This window comes from Onychostoma macrolepis, chromosome 03 (genome assembly GCF_012432095.1).
Source record: "Onychostoma macrolepis isolate SWU-2019 chromosome 03, ASM1243209v1, whole genome shotgun sequence".
Taxonomy (NCBI): Eukaryota; Metazoa; Chordata; class Actinopteri; order Cypriniformes; family Cyprinidae; genus Onychostoma; species Onychostoma macrolepis.
The window spans coordinates 23,541,372-23,565,972 of record NC_081157.1 but is presented as its reverse complement, the minus strand read 5'-3'; the positions used below and the strand labels follow the sequence as shown (position 1 = coordinate 23,565,972).

The 24,601-nt window shown below is 35.2% G+C and overlaps 1 protein-coding gene across 1 annotated transcript; it reads right to left on the bottom strand.

Annotated features, from left to right (window-relative positions):
- Positions 1-24,601, bottom strand: xpo6 (exportin 6). The gene is made up of 26 exons (XM_058770911.1): positions 24,452-24,601; positions 24,133-24,222; positions 22,589-22,679; positions 20,620-20,732; positions 19,775-19,972; positions 18,084-18,243; positions 17,855-17,932; positions 16,408-16,891; positions 16,198-16,324; positions 13,639-13,748; positions 13,441-13,549; positions 13,262-13,354; positions 11,217-11,286; positions 9,927-10,086; positions 9,174-9,266; positions 8,924-9,071; positions 6,806-6,952; positions 6,529-6,700; positions 5,039-5,194; positions 4,790-4,904; positions 4,566-4,644; positions 4,386-4,478; positions 3,219-3,380; positions 2,775-2,873; positions 1,890-2,120; positions 1-717 (listed from the first exon to the last, which is right to left on the bottom strand). Exons 2-26 carry the CDS (start codon positions 24,133-24,135, stop codon positions 616-618), a joined length of 3,393 nt encoding a protein of 1,130 aa, XP_058626894.1. The 5' UTR covers positions 24,136-24,222; positions 24,452-24,601; the 3' UTR covers positions 1-615.

Genomic DNA, 24,601 nt, shown 5'->3' with positions numbered 1-24,601 from the left:
TGCATTTCATTATAAAACTTTATTGAAGGTTTGTTTGTCCTGGATCAGGATGGAATGATATGAAAAAGATGTGAGAGTCCATCTCCGTGGAAATAAGGAGAGGGCAATAAAACCAGACAATTTAAGAGAAAACAAATTTCAGTGCTCTGCGTCGCACCAGTTCACTTTAAAACCATTCAAAACTCCAGCAATGCTTCACTCACTGAAACCGTCTTGAGATGAGTTCGTTCAACTCCACACCACACTGCATTTCAAACGCCATCTCTTCACATCAACAAAATAAAGTGTGCTTTCAGTTACATCAGTCCTTTTAAAACAACAAGCAATGGGGAAAGCACTGCTCCGATTCCCACGAACCGCAGTGCTCTGAATCGCATCAGCTGTTTCTCGACAGCAGCTTTGGCCTCTTGATCATTGGCAAACGTGTAAAATCTAGCTGAAATAAACATAAAAGAAGCTGAGGAACGAAGCCCTGGGGCTCTCAGAGCACGTCACCGCCGCTGAGATCTCAGGCCGGCCCCTGGCGAAAGGCGAGACCATGACCACCGAAGCAGTGATCGGCGTCCTTGAGAAGGATGGGCCGTGGTTTGGCTGCGCGGCAGGGGTGATGTGCTGCTATAATTTCAAGGTTCCTGGCGGAAGGCTTCCATTGCACAGTCTGTAGAAGCGCAGGTCGTTCACGATACGATACACTCCCTGAGAAAACGATGGCAGGTCCTGCGAGGAATAGAGACAGAAACAAGATGTGACTCACATGTTAAAACAAGTTTCACGCTGCGTGACTGAACCCATGATATCATCCAAACTGAGAGAATGGGACAAGTCTGTGTACAGGTGAATCTGACAACACCTGGCGACAAAACATCCTGCACATGTTTAAATCCATATTAAAAAAAAATAATAATAAAAATGACTATTCAGAAGTTTTGGTAAAAGAAAATAATAATAATAAAACAAATAAAACAAAATGTGTATCATGTAAAGTGTGAGGGGGTGTATATGTATACATATATTATACACAAAATAATTGTATAATAATTGTTTTGCATATTTTAGAGTAGTAGTAGTATATATTAATTTAATGTCATGTCAGCATCATAGGCTATTTTCATGGTAAAAACAATTTAAAAATAAAAGTATAACAAATACAATAAAAACCAGCAAACAAACAAGTTATATTTGCATATTTTATATATAAATACTAATATATATATAAATACTAATATATATATATATATATATATATATATATATATATATATATATATATATATATATATATATATATATATATATATATATATATATATATATATATATATATATATATATGCTAACATTGAGTATATATGGTATTTGTCTAGGCTGATATTAATCAAATTAAAACTTAGTTTTACGGTGCAAATTACAAACAGATTTTTTCCCTTTTAATTTCTTCTCAAACTGTGTAATTAACAACATTTACAATTCATTAAATCGGCACAGTGTGTAATTAAATAAATTTAAATAGCCAGACAGCTCTAAAATAAATAAGTACACACACAATTACTAACATATTCAGTGTATATATATATATATATATATATAGTGTACGTCTTTAATTTATGCTAATTTTAAATAAAAAGGTTAAAACAAGGTTTCCTAAAAGAGCCTGAATTTTCTATTATATATAGTATATACACACACACATACATACATACACACACCTTACATATTTATAGGCATGTGAACAATTGCAAAAGTCTAATGCCAACATTAAAAGGCATTAAAGACAGAGCAATGTAAAAAAAAAAGCCAGAATATGTTCCAGCGCTTCACATTTGTGAAAACACAATTTTCTCATGTAATTAGCGCTTCAGGTATTAATGGCATCAGTCAGGTTCACTCACCCTCTCTGGCGTGAAGTTTCGGGCAAGCGTTGTGCGTTGGTGGGGGTCAAGGCCTTGGCAGCCATTGAGGAACTCTGGCAAGAAGGAAGAGTAGAACGCTGGGAAATCCACAGCCGCCATGTTGTAGAGCGCCAGCGTGATATCGTCCTGGAGGAGGTCATGGCTCTTGTGCAGAAGGACTTGCAGGAGAACATTTATGAAGTGGAACAGCATGGCATTCCGGAACAGCTTCTGAAATGAACACGTAACCACACATCAAAACAAAAATAAATCCATTACACCTATTATAAAACAAAGAGAAATTAAATATTTAATACAAGTTTAATTTTTTATTTATTTTAAATATTAGTTTAGTAATTTTTACTTATATTGAATATAAATAAGAAAATTTACCTCAAATTAAATTAAACTTATACTTAATACAAATTAAGAACTTAATGTTTTTTTTAATTCATCTTCAATATATATTAAATATTCATTAAATTTTATTTGTATTAAATGAGTTTAATTTTTTAAATATAAAATGTAAATTTAAATTAAAACATTTATTGCATATTATATATAAATAAAAATGCAACATTTTAAAGAGTTTAGTTTTAATATTAAATAACAGTGTATTTTTAATTTGATATATATATATATATATAATTTATATGAATAATATATTAAATAGAAGTTTTCTTTTAATTGATTAAATATGAATTCAATTTTTATTTATATTAAATATCATTTACATTTTCATTATGAAATAAATGAATAATTGAATTAAAACATTTTTAAATATAAATAAAATTAAAATACATAAAAATATGGTTTAAAGTATGAAAGCATTTTTCATTTATATATCCATCAAATAAATAATAAAAGAAAGGAAGTTAGTTTTACCCTGTGATACAGCTTGTGTTTGGTGTTTAGGACCTCGAGGTAACTCAAGTTTTGCTTGAAGATGTGAATGTCTGGTTGCAGAAAAGACTGACCAAATGCCTGCAAATCAAATACATGGCACTCAGACACAAAAAATAGTCCAACACACATACCAGCATTTCCAGAGCTGCAACTGAAGCTTGAATTGTATGAAACAACATTCTAGGAAACACTGAATAATATACAGACTATAAAAGCCAAAAACAAAAACATTGCATTGTGTCGTCTGTGCTGAATCCACACGCTAAAGTGCGCTTGAAATGGTTGACTGATGTGGTTCTTCATAGTGAATGAATCAATCTCTGAATCAGATCAGCATGGAAGAGGTGTCACTGCTTGATGCTTCTGCAAAGCAGACTTGGTTAAGTCATGTTTCTATGGCAGTTATCCATGTGCAGTTGATACCTGCATGGCGGCAATGAACTGCGCTTGGTTCTCCATCAGTTCTTCGGCTCCGGTTCTCTGAACGCTGCTCAACACTGAGCTCTTGAAGAAGAACCTCCAGTTCTGATGGAGAATCTGAAAGAGCAGCTCGAACATCTCGGCTTTCACATCTGGACAGGAACGCTGCAGAAGACAGAGGCGAAGATCAGCAAATTACAAAAACTTCCAGAAAGAAGAACGTTAGAGAACTCATAAGTTAAATAAAAACTCCTAAGAACTATTGTAAGTGTTTGTATTAAGTTACTGTTAGACAACAATTAACATTTATCTTGTAGATGCTAATGTATTAAATGTTTTGCATTCTGGTTCCTACACAAAATATTTGTCATTTTTACATGCTACGGTAAAAACTGAATCGATTAACCAAGTTATCTTATCATTTATAAAATGGAAAAACTATAACGTGTTTAATATCACTGTACTGTAAATGTCAAAAGTATAATTTTTGCAAGTAAAAACTACACTGTATAGAACATTCCCAGAAGTCCCAGTGAGACACATTGCACGTAATTATTTTTTGTGTACATTTTGTTTCTTATTTTTTATCATTATCAGCATGTTTGTGTATTTGTGTTACATAAAATTAAGCATTTAAATATAATCTTAAGACATATTATATTATTGGGAAATACAGAATGACAACTGATATTTATATGCATTTTATGTAAATAGCTAAAATAAATCTATAAGATTTTACATTATAACAGACTATCAGAATTTTATATTTTTGCCAATGTACATATCAACAAAGGCACTAAATTGCATATTTTGCCTAATTTGGACCACTGAATAAAATTGAGGAATTTTTTTACTCAAAAGTATGAGCTCCATATTCTCACAGCCATAAAAGCTGATGTATCAAATATGATACTCAATAAAAAACATGAGTTTTTTCCCTTTTTTTTGTACGATTGTCAACAAGATCAATAAATGGTTCCATAAAAAAAAATATGGACTATGATTTCATATTTTTCTATGGTTATGGTAAGCGCCAATATGCACTCCCATAATATCTGCAATTTCTGGCAACCACAGCTGCCATCTTTTTTAAACCATAAATTAATCTGCTACTGTGTATTATGCTGGAAAATCAATTTGAAGCAGGTTTAGATGTCTATTGTCTCATACCTCTGACACTATTGGGTAAACCTGATCCAAACAAAGGCTGAGGATGCTGGGTAACAGAGGTTTGAACGTCTGACCAGGTTCTTGAACCACCACCTGAAACAATAATACAAAGATAAACTGTGAATGACATGATTAATAAACACAGAAACCCAAACACAAAGTGGCTTTTATTCCATTTACCTGCAGAATCTTGAGAAACTTCTGAACCACTTTGGAGCCAGAGCTACCCTCCTGTAAGATGCTCACTGCCAGCTGCTCTCTGAGGAGCACACACACAGTGAAGATTTAGCCAAGTTAGATAAGCCTGACATCAATAAGCAGTTACACATGACTGATTAGTACTCATACACATTCAGAAACAACTGCTTATGGCTCTCAGTGTCAGCAAAAGCTGTGAAGGTCACCTGGTGAACATGCTGAGGAAGGTCTGGATGATCTGCTCTGTGAAGGCCACCCCCATCTGCACACGCAGCGCTTGAAACAGCGTGAGAAAGAAACTCAGCATCTCATCCGTCACATCTGAGAGAGAGAAGACCAGAAGTCAGAACAATCAAACTGAACAAATATGATTATGACACTAGAAGGCAGTGAAGATGCTTTTGTCATAAACGCTGATAAAAGATCACTGGCTGTAAAAGTGATGGTTTAGTTACCTGGCTGCTGGATGAAGTGGGGGAAGAGCGCGAGCGTGACCTGGACAGACTCCTGCAGACTGTGGTAACAGATCTGACGTGATTTGGTGGCCTCTCCTGATATACTGTCCACCAGATCCTTCAACACGCACAGAGTCTGCTGGATCACCGCTTTGCCTGAGGGACACAGAAGGATTAACTGGTAAAAAAAAGCCTTTTAAAATAAATAAATAAATAAATAAATAAATAAATACTAAATTAAAATTCTATCTATCCATCTATCCATCTATCCGTCTATCCTTGCACCAGAGAACCAGTCTGAAGTAGCACAGGTATATTTGTAGCAATAGCCAAAAATACATTGTATGGGTCAAAATTATTGATTTTTCTTTTATGCCAAACATCATTAGGATATTAAGTAAAGATCATGTTCCATGAAGATATTTTGTAAATTTCCTACTGTAAATATATCAAAACTTAATTTTTGATTAGTAATATGCATTGCTAAGAACTTCATTTGGACAACTTTAAAGTCGATTTTCTCAATATTTAGATTTTTTTGCACCCTCAGATTCCAGATTTTCAAACAGTTGTATCTCAGCCAAATATTGTCCTAACAAACATACATCAATGGAAAGCTTATTTATTCAGCTTTCAGATGATGTATAAATCTCAATTTCGAAAAATTGACACTTAAGACTGGTTTTGTGGTCCAGGGTCACATATTAGGACTGGGCAATAAATTGATAATGATAATTATCGCGATATAATTGTCCTCAATACATACACATGTATCAATACATATATATATATGTTCATACATACATACATACATACATAAATTTTTTTATTCAGCAAGGACGTTTTGAATTGATCACAATATTGAATTCAAAAAAAAAAAAATTCAAATAAATGCTCTTCTCAAACAATAAGGAAATAAATGAGTCAGTGAGTGATTTTGGGGTTGGTAATATGTAGTAAAATTGTTTCAAAAATCATGTTTTTGAAATTAGTCTCTTATGCTCACCAAGTCTGTATTTAATTTGATGAAAAATATAGTAAAAACAGTAATATTGCAAAATACAATTACAATTTAAAATTGCTGTTTTCTATTTTAATATCTTTTAAAGTGTAATTTATTCCTGTGATCAAAGCTGTATTGTCAGCATCATTACTCCAGTCTTCAGTGTCACATGATCCTTCAGAAATCATTCTAATATGCTGATTTGATGCTCAAGAAACATTTCTTATTATTATTATTATCAAATGTTGAAAACAGTTGTGCCGTTTCAAATTTTTCTGAAGACTGTGATAATTTATTTTTCAGCACTCTTCGATGGAGAGAAAGTTCAAAAGAACAGCATTTATTTGAAATAGAAATCTATGTAAGATTAGGAATAATTTTCTGTCACCTAAAATCAATATACTGCATACTTGCTGAATAAAAGTATTTCTCTCTTTTAAAAAACCTTACAGACTCCATATAGCTACTAATCATCAGTTGCTCTTACTGTTGGGGTGATGGCTGGGTGGGCGGGGCAGGAGGCGGTACTGCTGCGTGAGACTGCTGAGAAGCCGCGAGTGATTGGATGAGCGGCTTTGCCACTGCTGCTCCGCCTCCGGCAGGCTGGGCCACGGCAACAGCAGCATGTTTGACAGAGCTCGACACACGAGGACGTGACCCTGGGACAAAAACAACACATTACATCATAAACAAATACAGATGAAGCCAAGTACAAACTGTGCCACACTGTCCTGTTTTCCAAAGACGGACCAATATAAACCCACCTCCTGAGGTAATCTGTGGTTATGATTCTCCGTGATCAGGTTGAAGATGTTCTGCACCGCCGGCAGCGACACCAGGAACACCGGCCGCACGGTGGTCGCCATGGAGACCAGGAGATGGCACGCAGATAAGAGCAATTTCTCTGGAACCTGCGGCACACAGAGATCAGGCAGATTAGCATTTTCCCCAGAGTCAAAGAATAAGGAAAAATGGGTTAAACAGAATAAATCTAACAATATAGTGAAACTGTAAACTTTAACACACAGAGCAACGTTTTAGTTTCAAGACAACCCACCAACTAAATATATAGCAATGGACATTAGCAGGGCTTGACATTAACTTTTTTGCTCACCGGCCACTGTGGCTAGTGGTTTTCCAAATTTACTAGCCACTCAGCATTTTCACTGGCCACAATTTTGTTGTTGGGAAATGACGTTTTATATGACTTAATACTGCATACAAAAAATGTTTGACCTATTTAAAGGGCATTTTTCTCTAACCGTATTAAATGCATGCATCATCTTTCATATCAAATTCTTACATTTTATTAATAATTTCACTTTATATAATAAGATAATATAGGGCTGTTACCAATCATATGAAATCAGTATCTACAAAATTGATCTATTCACTGCAGAAGAAACAGAAGTGACTGGAGCGGCATTCAGATGCATTTATACACAGACAGTTCAATTCAGCTGAAATATAGCACAAATGCATTTACACTGCATGCAAAATTATAATAGCATAAATAATGTTGTGAGCTCGGTGTTTTAAAATGTATATTTAAAATAAATATGAAATGTTGGAAAAATTGCAAAGATATGCTACTATGAAAGTAAACCACCAGTAGGTGGAAGCAAGTGACTATCTTAATGAGTCATTGAATTAAGATTCATCTTAATTCGTTCAGACAGCGGATTCATTAAAGAATGAAGCAAGTGCCTAAAGTATGAATGGACCACTGAATCATCGACTCAAATGATTCAAAATTCAAAAACACAAATCATTCATTAAAGGGGTCAATTTCCACAAGTTGATATGATTTCCATAATCCGTGACCGACAGAGGAGCATCTTGGCGGCAGGGATTTAAATCTTTAACAAATTGACACAGGCAGAGTGAAAGACTGGATTTTTAAAATCAGGTAGGGTACAAGTGATTTTAAAACATTTCAGTCGGTTTATATACATTGTGTATCATTTATCTCGTATAAGATGCATTTGTTTGAGTTATGCTGCAGTAAAGCACTTCATTGTACGGTGATTATCTCTTCAGTGCACAGCGCGAGCAGGACAAACAACAATGCATATTGACTGTGACTAAGCCTGTCATACACATACCGTTATAATGAGAACACTATTATGGTAAAACACTGAATTTTTAGAGTTTAGTTGCGTTTCTGTGCGTTGTTGCATGAACGCGTCCACAAAAAGGAGTTCATTGAGAGCCGCGCAGACACGGTCATGTGCATTCGGGGTATTTTGTGCAGATAGCCTATACGACGTAATATTAACATTATGTTGTATAAATAACGAAGCATATTCTATTTGAGATAAATGATGAGTTAAATCCCATTGATTAAAACCCTGCTATCAAATGCTTCATTCTACTGGGTTATCTTCAGCGTGCACAGATCAAAACAGAAATGCAGAACATTAATAACTACGGTCATATACATAACATTATAATGAGAGCATTATTGTTAAAAATATTGTGAATTCTTAGGGGTTTTACTGACATTTACTGTTAACTATCTTTTAAATCAAAACATAAAACATTATTTCATATGAGATTTATTTTCACAGCCGCCTTTGCTCATATTGACCAAGGGTGCTAATATTAGTGGAGGGCATTGTGTGTGTGAGATATAGAGATATAGAGATATAGAGATATATATATATATATATATATATATATATATATATATATATATATATATATATATATATATATATATATATATATATATATATATATATATATATATATATATATATATATATATATATATATAACAAAACATGTTTTTGAGTGTTTAAAACTTGCAATCACAATGTCCTACTTTTAATGAGCCATGAAGATCATTCATAAATGATCATTCATAAAGATCAACTCACCTTGGCATTGATGAGAGGAGTCGTGGCAGCCATGCTCGATGTGATGAGGTCCACAAATTGCGTTTGATCTTGTTGTCGCTGCACCTCACCGCAAAACTGAGCCAGCCAATGAGAATACGCCTGCAGAGCAGCCAATGACTGTGCATGGCTGCAAAACATACACATTTGTTAAGCATGATTATAAAACAATCCACTTTTGTGTTAACTGATGGCAAATAGCACCTTGAACCTTGAGTTTATGACTACTTACACATCTATAAGGTCCGGTTTGAGCACTGAAGGAACAGCCATTTCTACATCGTACAGGCTTATCTGAGAACCATAACACGACACTTCCACCAATCTGAGGGGACAAACACAATGCCATCACTTATTCCAGTCAGCTAGTAACATTTGACCAAAGAGCACTTAATACACCTCTGTGTTAAGTCAAGCTATTATTCTGTCATTAATAATTCCTAAATGTTTACCATGATGTTTATCTAAAAATGTAAAGTTGCATATTACTTTGACATCCTGTGTTGGCCAAAACAAGGAAATACTTTCAAACTGTGAAACTTCTGTTTTTCTTTTAATTAAAATAGGAATTTGAACAGCATACAAAAAGGAAACCATTTATTTTCGCCAAGTTTAAATAGTAATGTTTTGTCTTTTATAACTTAAACGGTATTACAAAAGTCTTAATACTCACTTTAAGAGGATTTAAATTTGGAAATAGAAAAACAGGAATCACAGTATGGCCTAATGTGATTATTAATCTTCAAAAGGCAATGATTTAATTAAATAAATGTGAACACTGAACATTCAAAGTCAAAATGTGGCACTGTTGCACTTTCTACAGGCTAGTAACTAGTGATAGTGATGCCTGACTAAGCAAACTGTACTATCACTGTATTTTGAGGTATAAAATGGCATAAAACATGAGCAAACGCAGAGGACATTAAACATAAAAATAAGGAGGCAGTGTTGTTGTTAAAAGAGGAATTGAGATTCAGGAACTGACCTCTGCACAATGGCGAGAGCGTCGTTAAAGCGAGCGGTGAAAACGTCCCCTGTGAAGAACTCGGCTAGACGTCCCACGGCCTGCAGAAGAGAGCTCAGGTCTCTGAGAGCGCAGTGCAGCTTTCTGCAGTCGGCCTCCGCTGTGATGTTCAGCCTGCGACCTGCTCTCACACACACAGAGAGAAAGAGGTGCGAAACCACTCAACAACAGCTGACAGCAGCTCACTAGCCACATGAGAACAGAAGCGCCACTAAAAACCATCAGAGCGAACATTACAAGACCAGATACTAATTTTTATATATTTACAGACTGCTCAAAGTGTTCAAGCAATCAGCAGAAGGTATATTACCATTCATAAATTTGCAGTCAGTAAGTTAATGTTTTTACTTCGCAAGGATGCATTAAATTGATAAATTGATTGAACCTGAAAAATCATATTGAGCAGCACAAGTGTTTTTAATATTGATAATATTAATAAATGTTTCTTGAGCAGCAAATCATCATATTAGAATGATTTCTGAAGGATCATGTGACACTGAAGACTGGAGTAATGATGCTGAAAATTCAGCTTTGATTACAGAAACAAATTAAATTTTAAAATATATTCAGATAGAAAACAGTTATTTTAAAATCACAATAATATTTCAAAATATTACTGTTTTACTTTTGACTTTACTTTAAACAAGTGAAAAAAAAAAAAACATACTAACCCCAAGCTTTTAAACTGTAATGTGCATTACAGTTCATGTACAACTTCCTACTTTATATTTTATTTCATGTGCAGTTGTACAGCCTTAAATCAAACAAGCCTCCACTCACATGGACTTATTGTTGAAACTCAGGTCAAAAAAAGTAACAAGTAAAATTCCCCATGTCAAGGTAGTAAAATATTTATGTTATACTTTATAGGAAGTCAGATAGCAAAAAAGTGTTACTGCCTGATTAACAAGGAAATAAAGTTGTCAAAGATATCACATTACTATCATATTCCCCTTCACGCTTTGGTACATTAAGACATAGACGGTAACACATTTGGATACGGAGTAAAAATGACAGCAACTTGCATGGAATTTTTCCAATGAGCTTTGCGCAATGCATTCTGGGATTGCCTTGTCTATGACGCATATATGCAATCCTGCCTTAAAATCTGGCCAAAACAATGTCTCCTTTAATGGAACGGTATTTGCATTTGGATACCTAAAAGCATTACCTAGTTATGCAGCTCTACAGGTTTTGGAACAAAGCCATCTATAAAACTCATTCAGATTGTAACAATGAAGAGAAACTCACTTGTTCCTGATCTCACGATAAACTGCTGCAGCCCAAGATAAATGTCCAGATCCTCCTGGAGCACCGGAAACTAAAAAAAACACACATATACAAAAATATATATATATAAAAATTGGCATTTATATACACACACATATATATTTATATACACACACACACATATATATATATATACATATACATATATGGGGTGGGAATCTTCAGGCACTTCACGATCCGATCCCAAGAGTCACAATCCGATTCCAAAACTATTCTTGATCTACATTTTTTCCCCAATTAATTATTCTACTGTGCATATACATCTTTACATTTTAACCAAAATTGGAGTTTCTATGCTTTTTGTTTATAGTTGGAATCTCTGTGACAGTACTGCCATCTTAAAATTAGGGAATCGGCACTGGTTTCACGATTCGTTTCAATTAGGATTATCATGTCAACGATTTGATTCAATTCGATATCACCATGCATCACATCCTCATTTTTCAATATTACTGCACATGGCTACATTTTCATATAAATTTTATATCAAATTTATTGTGCAATATTTATTTTATTTTTTAAATTAAATTACATTACATAAGCAGGCTACTTTTAAAAATAATTACTTATTTAAAATAAGTGTTCTTCAAGTATCCGAAAGTTTACTGACAATCATAGTTGTGGGTTTTTCCTTTTTCCTTCAGCATTATTGCCATTTGATTATTACTGATGCGATCACAGACAGTGGCAGCTTTAACAGGCTGCATTCACACTAATGCACAGATCTAATTCGACATATCAAATGTTTTGTCCTGCTCTGAAAACATAACTAACTGTTTACACATCAATTTCAATACAAAAAATATTCAGAGACGCAAGTGCATTTAACCGCAGCCGCGGACTTCAGGACAATACATAAAGCACACGTGGAAGTCTGTCAGTACGCGAGCATCTAATATGCACTGCATTCCAAATGGCAGAAATGAAAGCATATCTAAAGTAAAACGTTGAAATAACAGCGGGTGGAAGCACACAGTGTCCAGCAATACGCACCTGTCTCACGGCGCATATCCTATTTAATGGAGCTGCCGCTTTTATTGTTTTTCCTGATTGTTATTGTCCCGTCACCGAAGCGTTGGCAATGACACGGAAGGTTATTAGAAGAATGCAGTTGAACTTGAGCCGATCATCGAGATCCAAGCACAATTGGCTTGTGTAGATCATGTAGTTATACAATGGTTGTCTCTTTTCAAGTATATTACGAGTTTTTATATAAGGATTATTATGCAAATATATAAATAATATAGTGTCCCATGTTCAGTCTGACATATATGTCTGACAACTTGAATAATATAGTCAATAACATTAAAATTAAGATAAAAAAAAAAAAAGTCTATAAGTCTCTAGGAGATTACAGTTTTTGCATACTTATTACATTGGACTTTATTAAACCTTATGGAAATACAGTGAATTTATTTGCAAATTTTTTAATAAGTCAATTTTATTGAACCATTTTCAGTCTTTATCTTGAAGGATTTGCTATCCTGTGGCTCCCTCATGTGGACAATTATCTCTGAATTATGTTAACATAAATGGATAATTTTTTTTTTGAATGATTACAAATGTTTAATGATTACTTAACACACATTAAACTCAAATTCACTGATTTGGTATCTTATTTTTCATCTTACATTTTTAAGCAATAATGATTCATTATTATGTCACTTGTTAAATGGTTATTTAACAATTGCATTCAGTCATATGCGGTTGCATTAACAGTGTGATTAAGTTTGTTTGCACCTCGCCAAATTTTTTTAGCATCAGCCACCACTGATACATAAACAAAACTTTCATTTATAAAATACAAAATTATATATAACTATATCTAAAATTATATATAACTGACAGCTCTAAAACTCATACTCATGTGGATCATGATCATTATTGCTTGTGGGTTTTTAAATCAGATTTGCTTCCATAGTAAAAATCTATTATACTTGCTAATGAAGAGTCAATTGTTTTCAGTACAAAGAGATGTACATGCTCACCCACTCATATACACCTACCAGAACTGAAAAGGTCTGGGACGGCAGCAGCTCCATCACCCTGGCAACCACTTCCAAACTCTGACGCAGGTATCGCTGCCATTCCGTCTGTTGCTATAGAGACCAGAGAGGGGGAAAAAAGTTCCAAAAATTCTGCAGAACAAAATTGATGCTTCGGTGTATGTTTGGTTGATCCTTACATCATCATCAAGGGTCTCGTCATCGAGTTCTTCTAGCTGACTCTGGTTTATCCTGAACTGGATCCTGTTAAGAACTTCACGCAGCAGCAGAACTAGAGCGTCTTTATACCTGGTCACACACGCACACAGATTACTGCAAAGTTTTTAATACAAGCTAAACTCAATTCTTGGGCTCACAAAAAGTCCACAGAAAGGCACCTGTTAATGACACTGTCACTGTCAGCCAATCGGCTTCTGATCTTGGTGGTCAGGTAGTCCAGGAATATACTCCAGATGTCCAGACAGGCCAGATAACCCTCATGATTCGCCTACAACAAATTAAACACACATATAAGTTAAGAGGTGCACAAAAGATGAAAGGTTAAAAAATGTTGTGCCGAGTCACACTCTTTTTAAGTGAGTCACAAATTGCATTTTTATTTTATAATGCTTCCTGAAGTGCTCTTTTAATGTTAAGGATTTTTACATCAAAAACTGTCATAACTTGGAGATAAAAGCCCATTTTGAACCATCATTTTAGCCATACGAGTAAAACACTGTTTACAGGGGGCAGGTCTCCTTTAAGGCTTCAATGTACACACCAACTGCTATGATTGATTGTCGTAAAGGTTTTGACATTACCCAATGTCAAAACTTTCACGATACTTATAATAATCACAGCTGCTGAGATTAACGAATCATGAAAAGTGCTGATTATAGCATTATTTTTGATGAGTACAGAACTTGTGCTGAACTGAAGTGATTGACAGCTCCAGTGATTATAAAGTGAGTGCTCTTTGTTCGCTTTCTCTTTATAAACAAACACAATTTAAATAACTAATGATTTTCAGGCTACTAGGACAAACAGTTGACCGTTTAGTCACTAGCTTGATTTACTGATGCAAAAACATCAATAAATGAGTTCCCAAAATAAAGACTGACTATAAATGAGTCCTTATATGGTAAAAAAAAAAAAAAAATGATCACAGATTAGACATTAAAATTGACCTGTGTACTTACACGTTGAATATATCTTTCCATAAAAGTCTGTTTGAAATGCCTGCAACAAATTCCAAAGAATCTACTGATAACTGAATCATTTTGACAACTTGGTTTAAAAAAAAAAGCTGTTTTTCAAAATATGGAAGATGTTAATAGTTTTAACCAAAGGAGGATCACAAAAACCGCATAATGTTAAATTCAGCTGTTTTTTTTTTAGTTTTGTGGACCAGCATTACTTTAGTATCATTGAGATCAATTTTAGAAGTTTGTTTTTCCATTTATATATTATATATATTATATATATATATATATTATACACACACATACATACACATATACATACACATGAATATAAAAATATATTCAGTTTTTATTCATTTTTATTTCAGCTTTAGTTTGTTATTTTAGTGCATCAAACTAAACTAAATGAAAATAAGACATTTTGCTTTGGCAACTAGCTAAAATAAAAAAAGTTCAAGGTTTTTATATTTTACTTCAGTTAAAGTATTTCAAGTAACAATTTTTTATGGTTTTAGTTTTAATTAACTATATTAACCCCAGCGTTTCCCGTACCATTATTTTAGGGGCGGCCCGCCCCCAACGGCACCCCCACCCCCCCTTGAAGGTCAAGTTGATTTTATTTTCTCTATAACGCCAGACCACAAAAGCAGCCATTCAATGTTACCTTCCCTATAGAACAGGTCAATACCTTGTTGTTTTATTAAACAAACTAAATAGCCTGATGTTATTTACCTTATTTACACGACGGCGTGTCATTTCTGTCTCTGTTACATGGTCGCACTCTCCGTATCGCGCGCACAGCGGAGTTCCGCCCCGGTTCGCACACACACAAACGTAAGCGCACACACAAGTGAGCACACTCTCACTCCTATTTGTAAATATTAAGCCGCAAAACGTCTATTTAAATTGCCCGTCTCTGTGCTAATGTATGGCGCAGACGCGCGGGTTTGTTTACTCATACAGAAGCGCGCGCGCAATGCTTGCGGTGATATTAACGTCTGCCACCTCACTAAATGAGGACATAAATACATGAACAACATCTCCAGAACTGCTGAGAGTCACTTCATGAGCATTTGACCGTTTCCTTTGAGAAAAACTATCCTCATATCATATACACAGAAATGCAAAGGTATTCAGGGCAACCCGTCAAAATAAAAGTTCGGTTTCACTTGAAGACATTGGGCAGAACGTAATAGATGTCAATGTTATTATCAATATTAAATCCCCTTTATTTTCCAAAAAATAAGATGCGTTTAATTTTTATTAAAATATAAATTAAAAGGAATGTTTTTATGCCGGAAAAAAAAACAATGATCCTTGATGATCCTTCTTATTTTGTTATAACAATCTTGCATATTCTACAAGAGTAATGTAAACTTGTGAGCACAACTGTATGTCAACATATCATTGGAAGTTTTGGTTTATCAATTCATGACACTTTCAATATTAGTCACGATAATGCACATCTTGTGGTTAAATACTGACAAAGCCACTGAGAAGAGTAAAAAGTTAAAAAAAACAATTCCACCTTCAAGTACAGACACTTTCAACAAACATTGAACTATGACCGGGAAAACATCAATAAATATGTTTTCTCATCAGTTTGAAAAAAAAAAAGGAGGGTGATAAGAGTTAAAAATTAGAGGAACAGGGTAGGTTTGAGTAAACAAAGTCCAGCAAAAGGAAGTATCATTAGACATTAATATGGTAAGTTAGAGTCGGTGCTTCCTGGAACATTAAGTGAAGGTGTTTTACCTGGTTAAAGGTGTATTTGAAGAGCAAAGCTAGAAATTCCACTAGAGGAAACTGGGCGTTAGATTCGATCCTCCGCAGATGAACACTAACAAACAGCCTGAGGAAATCTGTGAACTTTTCCACATAGCTGAAAGGGACAGACAGGCAGAAAGGGTTAAAAAGCAGCGGCATCAAGGAGTTAAAAGTTAAGCATGCGCATCCATTTCTTACCTTTCGTCTAATTCTTGCAATCTGCTTTTGATAGTGTGCGTGTTGGTGTGCGAGTGTGTGTTTGTGAGTCTTTGCAGCAGGTAGAAAGTCTGTTGAAACATGCGGAGCAGAAACTCCTCAAAGTCCACTGGGACGCAGTTTTTGCACATTAACTCGTTAATACAGTTCATGGCCATCACGCCCAATCTGGCGCGTTCGGTGTGGCCCACCATCTGACCAGTCCTGCCGTGTCCCCCGCTGCCGCCATTGGCTGGGAGGCTTCCGGGGGCGGAGTCTCCATTGGAAGTGGGCAGAGGTTTCGTTTTGATTGGCTGCTGGCATCCGAAGCGAGCAAAATGAAAAATTGAAGCTAGGAGGGATGGAGTGATGGAAGAGGAGAGCGGGATCCAGCTAAAGAGATGAGCCAAGCATTCCAGCGCTAGCAGACACAGAGCGCCACTTTCAGCTTCCAGAACCATCGGTGTGCTGTCGCCTGCCAAAATGCCTACAGAACATGACAAAAGACAACAATTAATACAGCATTCATTTACTGGTAGCTTTCAGCAAGTGAGAGACCAGTTTGTGATTTTCAGTATTGGTTGACGACCCATGTGGCTTTACATTTTCTATATGTGCTCAAAGTTCATCAATTGAGATAACTTAATATAATAAAAAATATATATAATAAATAATACAATAAATACCAAATTCTGTAATTTGAATATTTTATTTTCAAATGATATATATAGAATTTGTTTTTTCATTTCTATATTTATTCAAAGTTCAATGATTGACTAACTGATAATGATTATATGATTCAGAACTATATTAGCTAGGGTTCAATTAATTTATGAAATTATTTTTAATAACAATTAAATTGATTGTTAAATTAATTGCCAATATAGCCAAATCTGTGGTTTTGTCATTTTACAGAAAGCATTATTAAATTTTTGTATTAATTCTAATTTAATTATTATTTTTATAACTATTATTATTAAATTATTTATTAGTATTTCATTTTATTTATATATGTATCATTATTTTCTTAATTTAAATTAATATTTTTATTTATTAACACTAAAACAAATTATTTAAAGTATTACTATTAAATTTCTCATGCCACAGGATTACAAAAAAAATACAAAAGTATGTTATGTAGTGGCAAAAAAACAAGCAAAAGCCTTCAAAGCACTTGCAAACAGGCTTTTCCCCCCAAACATGTTTTTGTTTTTCAAAGTTCAAATAGTTTTTCTTACTATTGTAAAGTGACGTCACCGTCAACTATTCCCATTATCAATTTATATTAATTTTACCAATTTGCTGTTGCAGACCAATTATCAACCATCCACCACATTATATTCTAGTTATCAGCCTCTAAATAACCTATATTAGCACTTGTTGGTACCACTGATGTAGACCTTGCCTTTCAAAACATACCAGTGTTAAAAGGGTCAAAGCAGCAGCTCACCTGACTCTCTAGACGTGGGGGATGGAGGGGGAGTGGTGACTGTAACACTGTGTTTGTCCCATACTGTCTCCAAAATACCTACAAGGAAAAGAGAGTAGTTTAAAAAAAAGAAAAGAAAAAAAAAGAAAAAGAAAATGCAAGCCCAATCAGATCACACACACATTTTCCAGTGCTTAAGGAATATTAACAACCACACATACTCTGAATTAACGAGTTCTGAGCATCTCACCAGTCAGAAGGTTCAGTACGGTGGGGATCTGATCCAGCAGGAGTTTCTTCAGCTCCTCTTTACGAGCGACGCTCAAGTCTTCTCTGGGACAGACCAACTCTTCTGAGGTCATCTTGAGCAGAACTAAACCCAGCGGTGCAAGAGATGGTGACTGCACTAACTACAACACAAAACCACAAAGATGGAGTCAGATCACTTTAATATGATTTAATAATAATTATGGCTGGTAATTTAACGCGTTAATATTAATGCATTTAACGCACTTGCCCCGCCCCAGACCTATGTGGGTCATCTGACATTTCATACAGTTGATTGATGACAAATATGAGGCAGAGCAACAACTCACTGCGTGATGGAGTCTAAAGAATGTAGTTGGAATATCCCTAAAATTCAAGATATGTGGCAAAAATGCCCCTGTTTGAGTTTGTGTCTCATATTTACATCATATAGTTAAGCAATAGGCTAAGTGCAATATCACACGAGTGCAAATGTGATACTGATCTTATACAACAGTTCAGTAAGTAATAAGTTAATATAGTGTTATTTTAGACACAATGTTGTCTGTTTTGAAAGATTTTGCCAACAAAAATATAAAGACAAAGCAGAACTGTGCAACACACAGCAGCATTTCATTTCTTAATGCACGTTTTGAATGAACTGGGTGAAACATTGGCCATAGGCGTGTTGGATTTGAAGCGGCGCTGCGCAGACATCAAATGACCACGAGAGCGACTCGAAAGCATAAGGAGCCGTCTGCTCTTTATAGCTCTTGCGGTACTTTGATGTCACACACTGATCGGTCTGATGGTGACGATCCGCTTCAAGTCTGCTGTTCAAATCTACGCTCAGAATCGATTCCAGAGGAATCACGATGCATTCAGAAGATCTCAGAATCCATGAATCGATTCTGCATCGATTTATCGTCCCAGCCCTATTAATGATTCAATGGACCATAAAGAACCATTTACTTCACTCCTGAATGAATCAGTCATTTGAACGAATCAAATGAATTAATAAATGACTCGATGACTTAATCATTAAGACATTTACCACCACCTACTGGCAGTTTTAGTTTATTATTTAGTTTCATTTCATTAAAGAAATAATTTCATATTTCCATAGTAATAATAATAATAGAATTAATAAACTTAATTATTAAAGGTATAGTTCACCCACCCAAAAATGACAATTGTGTCATTTACTCACCCTCATAAAATGTAGCCGCTGGCTCTGTAGTGATATAATTCGCTTTGGGTAAATCTAACAGGTAATCTTTGGTCTTTATTCTATTATTCTATTAATATGTTAAAATGAAAACGAAAAGAGTCAGTGGTGTTTGATATATTTCATCCTATTGTAAATACAGTGAGGAAAATTGCAGTAGCCGAGGCGAGCTGACTGATGTTATCAAGTACGCTGCTCTTTGCAGAATTACCGGACTCACGTCGTCCCATCTGCAGGAGTTCACACTCGTTAAGTCAGAACTACCGAGGAGGACGCAAGTTCGAAATTTGGTATTGAGAAACGATTCGGTATTGAGCGCAGACCTACGTCACCAGACTATTTGCCTATTCTTCTCGGTAATTTAGACTGCGATGGAAACGCAGACATCAACAGGTCTGGGGTAAAAAAAAAGTTCCTGGGACAAATTGTTCAAGGTTATTTCGGTGGAAAAGCGGCTTAAGACGTACCTGTAAGGTGTTGCTGAAGAAGTCATGGTAAAACATTGGCCAGTCCTGGCGTCCGATGTCCACAATGACTTTGCACAGCTTGTTTCTGATGAAGAAAGGCAGCAGTGCATGCTGGGAAAGCAGAAGCTTGGGCAAACAGCTACGAAGTTCTGCTTTGTCTTCACTGGCTACACCGACCCACATCTTGTTCACAAGATTCTGCAGAGAAGGACACATTTACTGTCATGTGTATTATCTTAAACACAGTCTATGATGCCTGTGCTCGTATATTTTAATGCATTTTAGGGTGAATCAAACAAAACGGTCTCATGTTTCACCATAAAATCAAAAGAAAAAATTGTATTTTGCATACAGAAAATTAAGCCTATTTTTTGTACCATTAAGATATATTATGATATTATTTGAATACCCTTAAAACTAACATTATTGCACTATAGTAGCAAAAACCATGCACTATCAAAACAATTAATAATTAAAATTATATTTAGCATAGATCATTTAAATGATATATCTGTTTTTGCAATACAGTAATAACAATTTAGGGGAAAAATATGCTCACTAGTAATGAAAATAATTTTAATGCAAAAAAAAAAGAATTCTAAAGTTTTTTTTTTTTTTTAAAAAAGGAAATGCTTTCATTACTTTCATTCAGCTGTTCTTTTGAACTTCTTACTAATTAAAGAACCCTAAAAAATTATCACCCGGGTGAGCATGAGAGACTTTTAAAAAACACGGTTTAAACATTATAATTACAAAGTTTTGAATGGTATTGTGTGACTTGAAAATGGTCTTTGCAGTCATGAAATCAACCTACAGAAAATAATGAATCGAAGGCTTAATTTTACCTCAAACACCGTAAGGCTGTACATCATGACGTATTCATTTCTGCTGTTGGAGAGGAAGTAGAGGCAGTGCCTCCATGAGCCAGGCTGACCCGCAAAACTGTTCAGCAGCTCTTCTGCAATAAACAACAACAAAACAATCATTACAAAAACTTATTTTGAAGAATAAACATTCACTTTCTAACTGAAACAAACCAAATTGTGGAAATTGTTAAAATGTTTATTTGTGTGGTTTGTTGCATTTAACACCAACACTCTGGTAAACACTAGCGATACTAAACAAGTTCTGTAAAGTTCTGTAGATGAAGGCTGTTCCCACAACTGGAGCCATTCACTTCTAATTTCATGACAAGCCAGTGATGGTTTGTACACAAAGTTTTGCATATTTGCATGAAAAAGAAAACATTGGTTTGTTGCACACCTACATAGACGAGCATTTCAAAAACCAGTAGAGTTAAAACAGTATGTTTGTGAGCAAGAGCTACTTTACAATAACCTGGAAACACCATTAACAGTTAAATAGACAGACACTGGATCTAAATCCACTTACAGTATCTGCCTTTTTAAAATCAATATGCATTCCATCTTTTGATTTTTGTTATGACAACATTTAAAAAAACCCAGATCAACTCTTGTGACAAGTAGGAACTGAAAAACCATGCGCAGCTGGTAGTTTTTAACATATGGTTTTGTCTGAAAACATGGTGTGAAATATCGAGAAAGACCATATAGATGGTTGCAACGAGGACACAAGTACAGCTGACTTACATTCAAACAGCTTCTGTAAAAATCTCATTCACACTTCATATTTCCTTCATAGTTCGTAAATGAATGTACTGAATCTACAGCTTAAATAATTTCTCTATTGCATTCTGGACTAACCTTATAATTATGGAGTCAAGTTTGAAGCAGAAATTAATATAAATCAAGCCATTTCAAAAGGTTAAATTCTGTCATATTTGGGTGAACTGTTACTTAATTACAAATGTATTATTGGTTTCCTCGTAAAGTAAAATGACAATAACAATGTGCAACTCGACATCAACTGGAAACTGAATTTTTCTGATGCAATACTTGACTTATGCAGGGTCTGATATACAAGTCATTTATTTCCTGATGAAGAAACACTAGACCAATTACAGTTTCACTTTCTCCAAATATATCACTGCTGAGAATTGTACATTGATCATACGTTGAGCTACAAGTCCTGAGTTTCAAAGCACCGTGTTTGGAATTAGAGTAAATCTTGGGCCAAATGCTCTCAAACTGAATACCAAGGATTTTATGAAACTTAAAAGACACACAGTTTAAATGTCATGAACGTGGTCTCCACCCACAAAATATAACCGTTATTAGACGCATTCCTCACCTTAAAGAGGTCGCATGATAATTTATTTTTATTTGACGTTTCCTTATACATTTTAAAAGCATAGACGCATCAAAAACAGTTGTAATTTAGTTCTTCATCAGCATTTTCCGTTGAATTTAGCAGATGTTTTTATCCAAAGTGACTTGCATTAGAAGAACATAAGCAATTCGTCACAGAACAAACAATAATATCTTCCAGTCGGTCTCTAATCCTCAATTAAACAGGCCATATTTTTGCTGTTGTGCCTTTAAGACTTATGTAAACTCCAGGACGCCCTTAGTTATGATTAATGAGGTAAATGTAAGACTTTAAGAGCAGTTTTAATAGACCTTACTACATTTTACACATTTAATAGTATGCACACTGCTACTATTAGCACACTGCTCCTGACAATTTGCTCAATTCTGAATAGGCATCATTGAAGTGAATATAGGGCGATCTTGGGCATCAAGAAATTTCTTGAAAGAAGAGAAAATTGAACGTCTCATGATATCAGACAGTCATAACAAGTGACGGCCTTTTCAGATTAAAACTGCACAAAGGATGACTCTGCAAATCAGGGCATGATAACTGTGTGAAGGCCAATGTCAGGCATATGCTCACCAATCTCTCTCTTGCGGTCATTGGTGGTGCAGCTGTGGAAAAACTCTGTCATAAGACTCTCCAGGGCCCGTAAGGAGCCCTCCTCTGACGCCTGCAGTACAGAGAGAGACAGATGGGGGGGTGAAAGATGAGATATGACAAGATAAGGCATTTCAATCTGAACTTTTAAGGCAGCCATGCAGTGCATCAAACACATATATCCCTCAAATGTTTCCGATTTAAGGGTTTACAAACTCCCAGCATGCTTTTCAGCATGAATTAACAGCATAGTTACTGATATTGGATTGTTTTACAGTTTGCTGTCTTTATTTATGCTGTTGTTGTCGTCGCTGTTTTTGGTTTGGGGACATTTTAATAGCTTATTTACTTATAAAAGGGATAGTTAAGCAAAGAAAATAAATAAAATAAGATCTGTCATTATTAAATTATTATATAAATATAATAATTATTATTTTGCCACAATTTCTTATAGTCATGTCATTCCAAACCAAACCTGTAAGACTTTTTTTCTGTGGGACACAAAAGTCTTAGTGTTTTGTTGTTCATACAATGTTATTTTGAACAGAATGGACAAAAACAGCTGACAAATTCTTCAAAATATTTTTGTGTGTGTGCTCCACAAAAGAAAGTCAAACATGTTTGGAACAAATTTATTAATTTATAATTTTAGAGTTTTTTTTTAACTCTTAAAGGCTAAGTGTAATGCATCATGACACCTTTTTCTATTTAATTTAATTGTTTTATTTATTAACCCTTAACGACTGTGCGATGCGTCATGTTGCCTTTTTCTTTTTTCCATTTTTTTTAATTAACCCTTAAAGACGATGCATAGTGCATCATGTTGCCTTCTTTTGACAGTTCCCTTTTTTCAGTGCACGCTCGCCCACAAAATACACAAAAAGGCGAGAGAGTTCACAGAAAAAAAAAAAAAGAAAAAAAAAAGGAGTAAAAAGTCTGGAAGATGAGTACAGGAAGTGGGCTGCTGATGAGGGTGATGATGCTCAAGGCTCCGAATTCTTTGTATGAGTCACGACACGTTGCTCCACACAGTGAGTGTGACTTCACAGGAGCAGAAGGATGCCTTTGATTTCCTCATACCGTTCAGACTGTCATGAACTCAAGAGGACACCGCTACACACACATGCACAAGCGGCTCAGCTCTGCTTCATTTGTGTGAATATCACCTGATACCGTTCCTTAATGACAGAATAACTTGCATTTGATTTGCTTTCATATCTGGCAGATCTAGGACTCTTATCTGTCAGTCCTAAAACATCATTCTACAGTTATACACATCTAAACCAAAGTGTTTTGACGTGCTTAAATCAAATCAATGCTTCTAGCACAATGCAATATGAACATTTACAGGCAAATAAAGAAGCACAGACACTTCAAAAGCATTGCAATCTTCAAGTTTTGGTGCAAATATAGACAGCTCACGTATTTGCAAAGAACAAAAAAAAACAAACAAAAAAAAACATACATGGGTCAAATAAACTGTGAGTGTGTTAAATACATATATATATGCATTCATTTTGACTCACCATGCCGGGCTCTGAGCTTTTATGCGGCTATAATATGAGATGAATCTGGTTCTGCTCGCTCATGCTTCCTCTGGGGCCTTCGTGTTTCACCTGGAAACACCGAAATTCCGCATCACTGTCCCGCACACGAACGGTGGACCCCGGTTACGGGCTCCGGGACACTTATTATTATTGTTGATCTAGCGAGAGCCTAAAGGGAGTGAGACTGGAACTGACGCTGGCCGGATACACGGCGACAAACCGCATAAAACTACTGCGAAACAGAGAGAAGAGCAACAAAACAGCGGTGTTAAAAATATGTCGAGACTCTGTTGTTTACGTTTCGGGCGACGATAGCGCTGTGCGGGACTCGGTGCTTTATTTTGAGCCCTCAGAAGACTGACAGAGCCACTCCTTGGGTTGGTGGGATCGCTTTTTCCGTGCAGGCCTCTCGTAGCTTCCTCTCCTCTGCCCATTAAACTAACGGAAG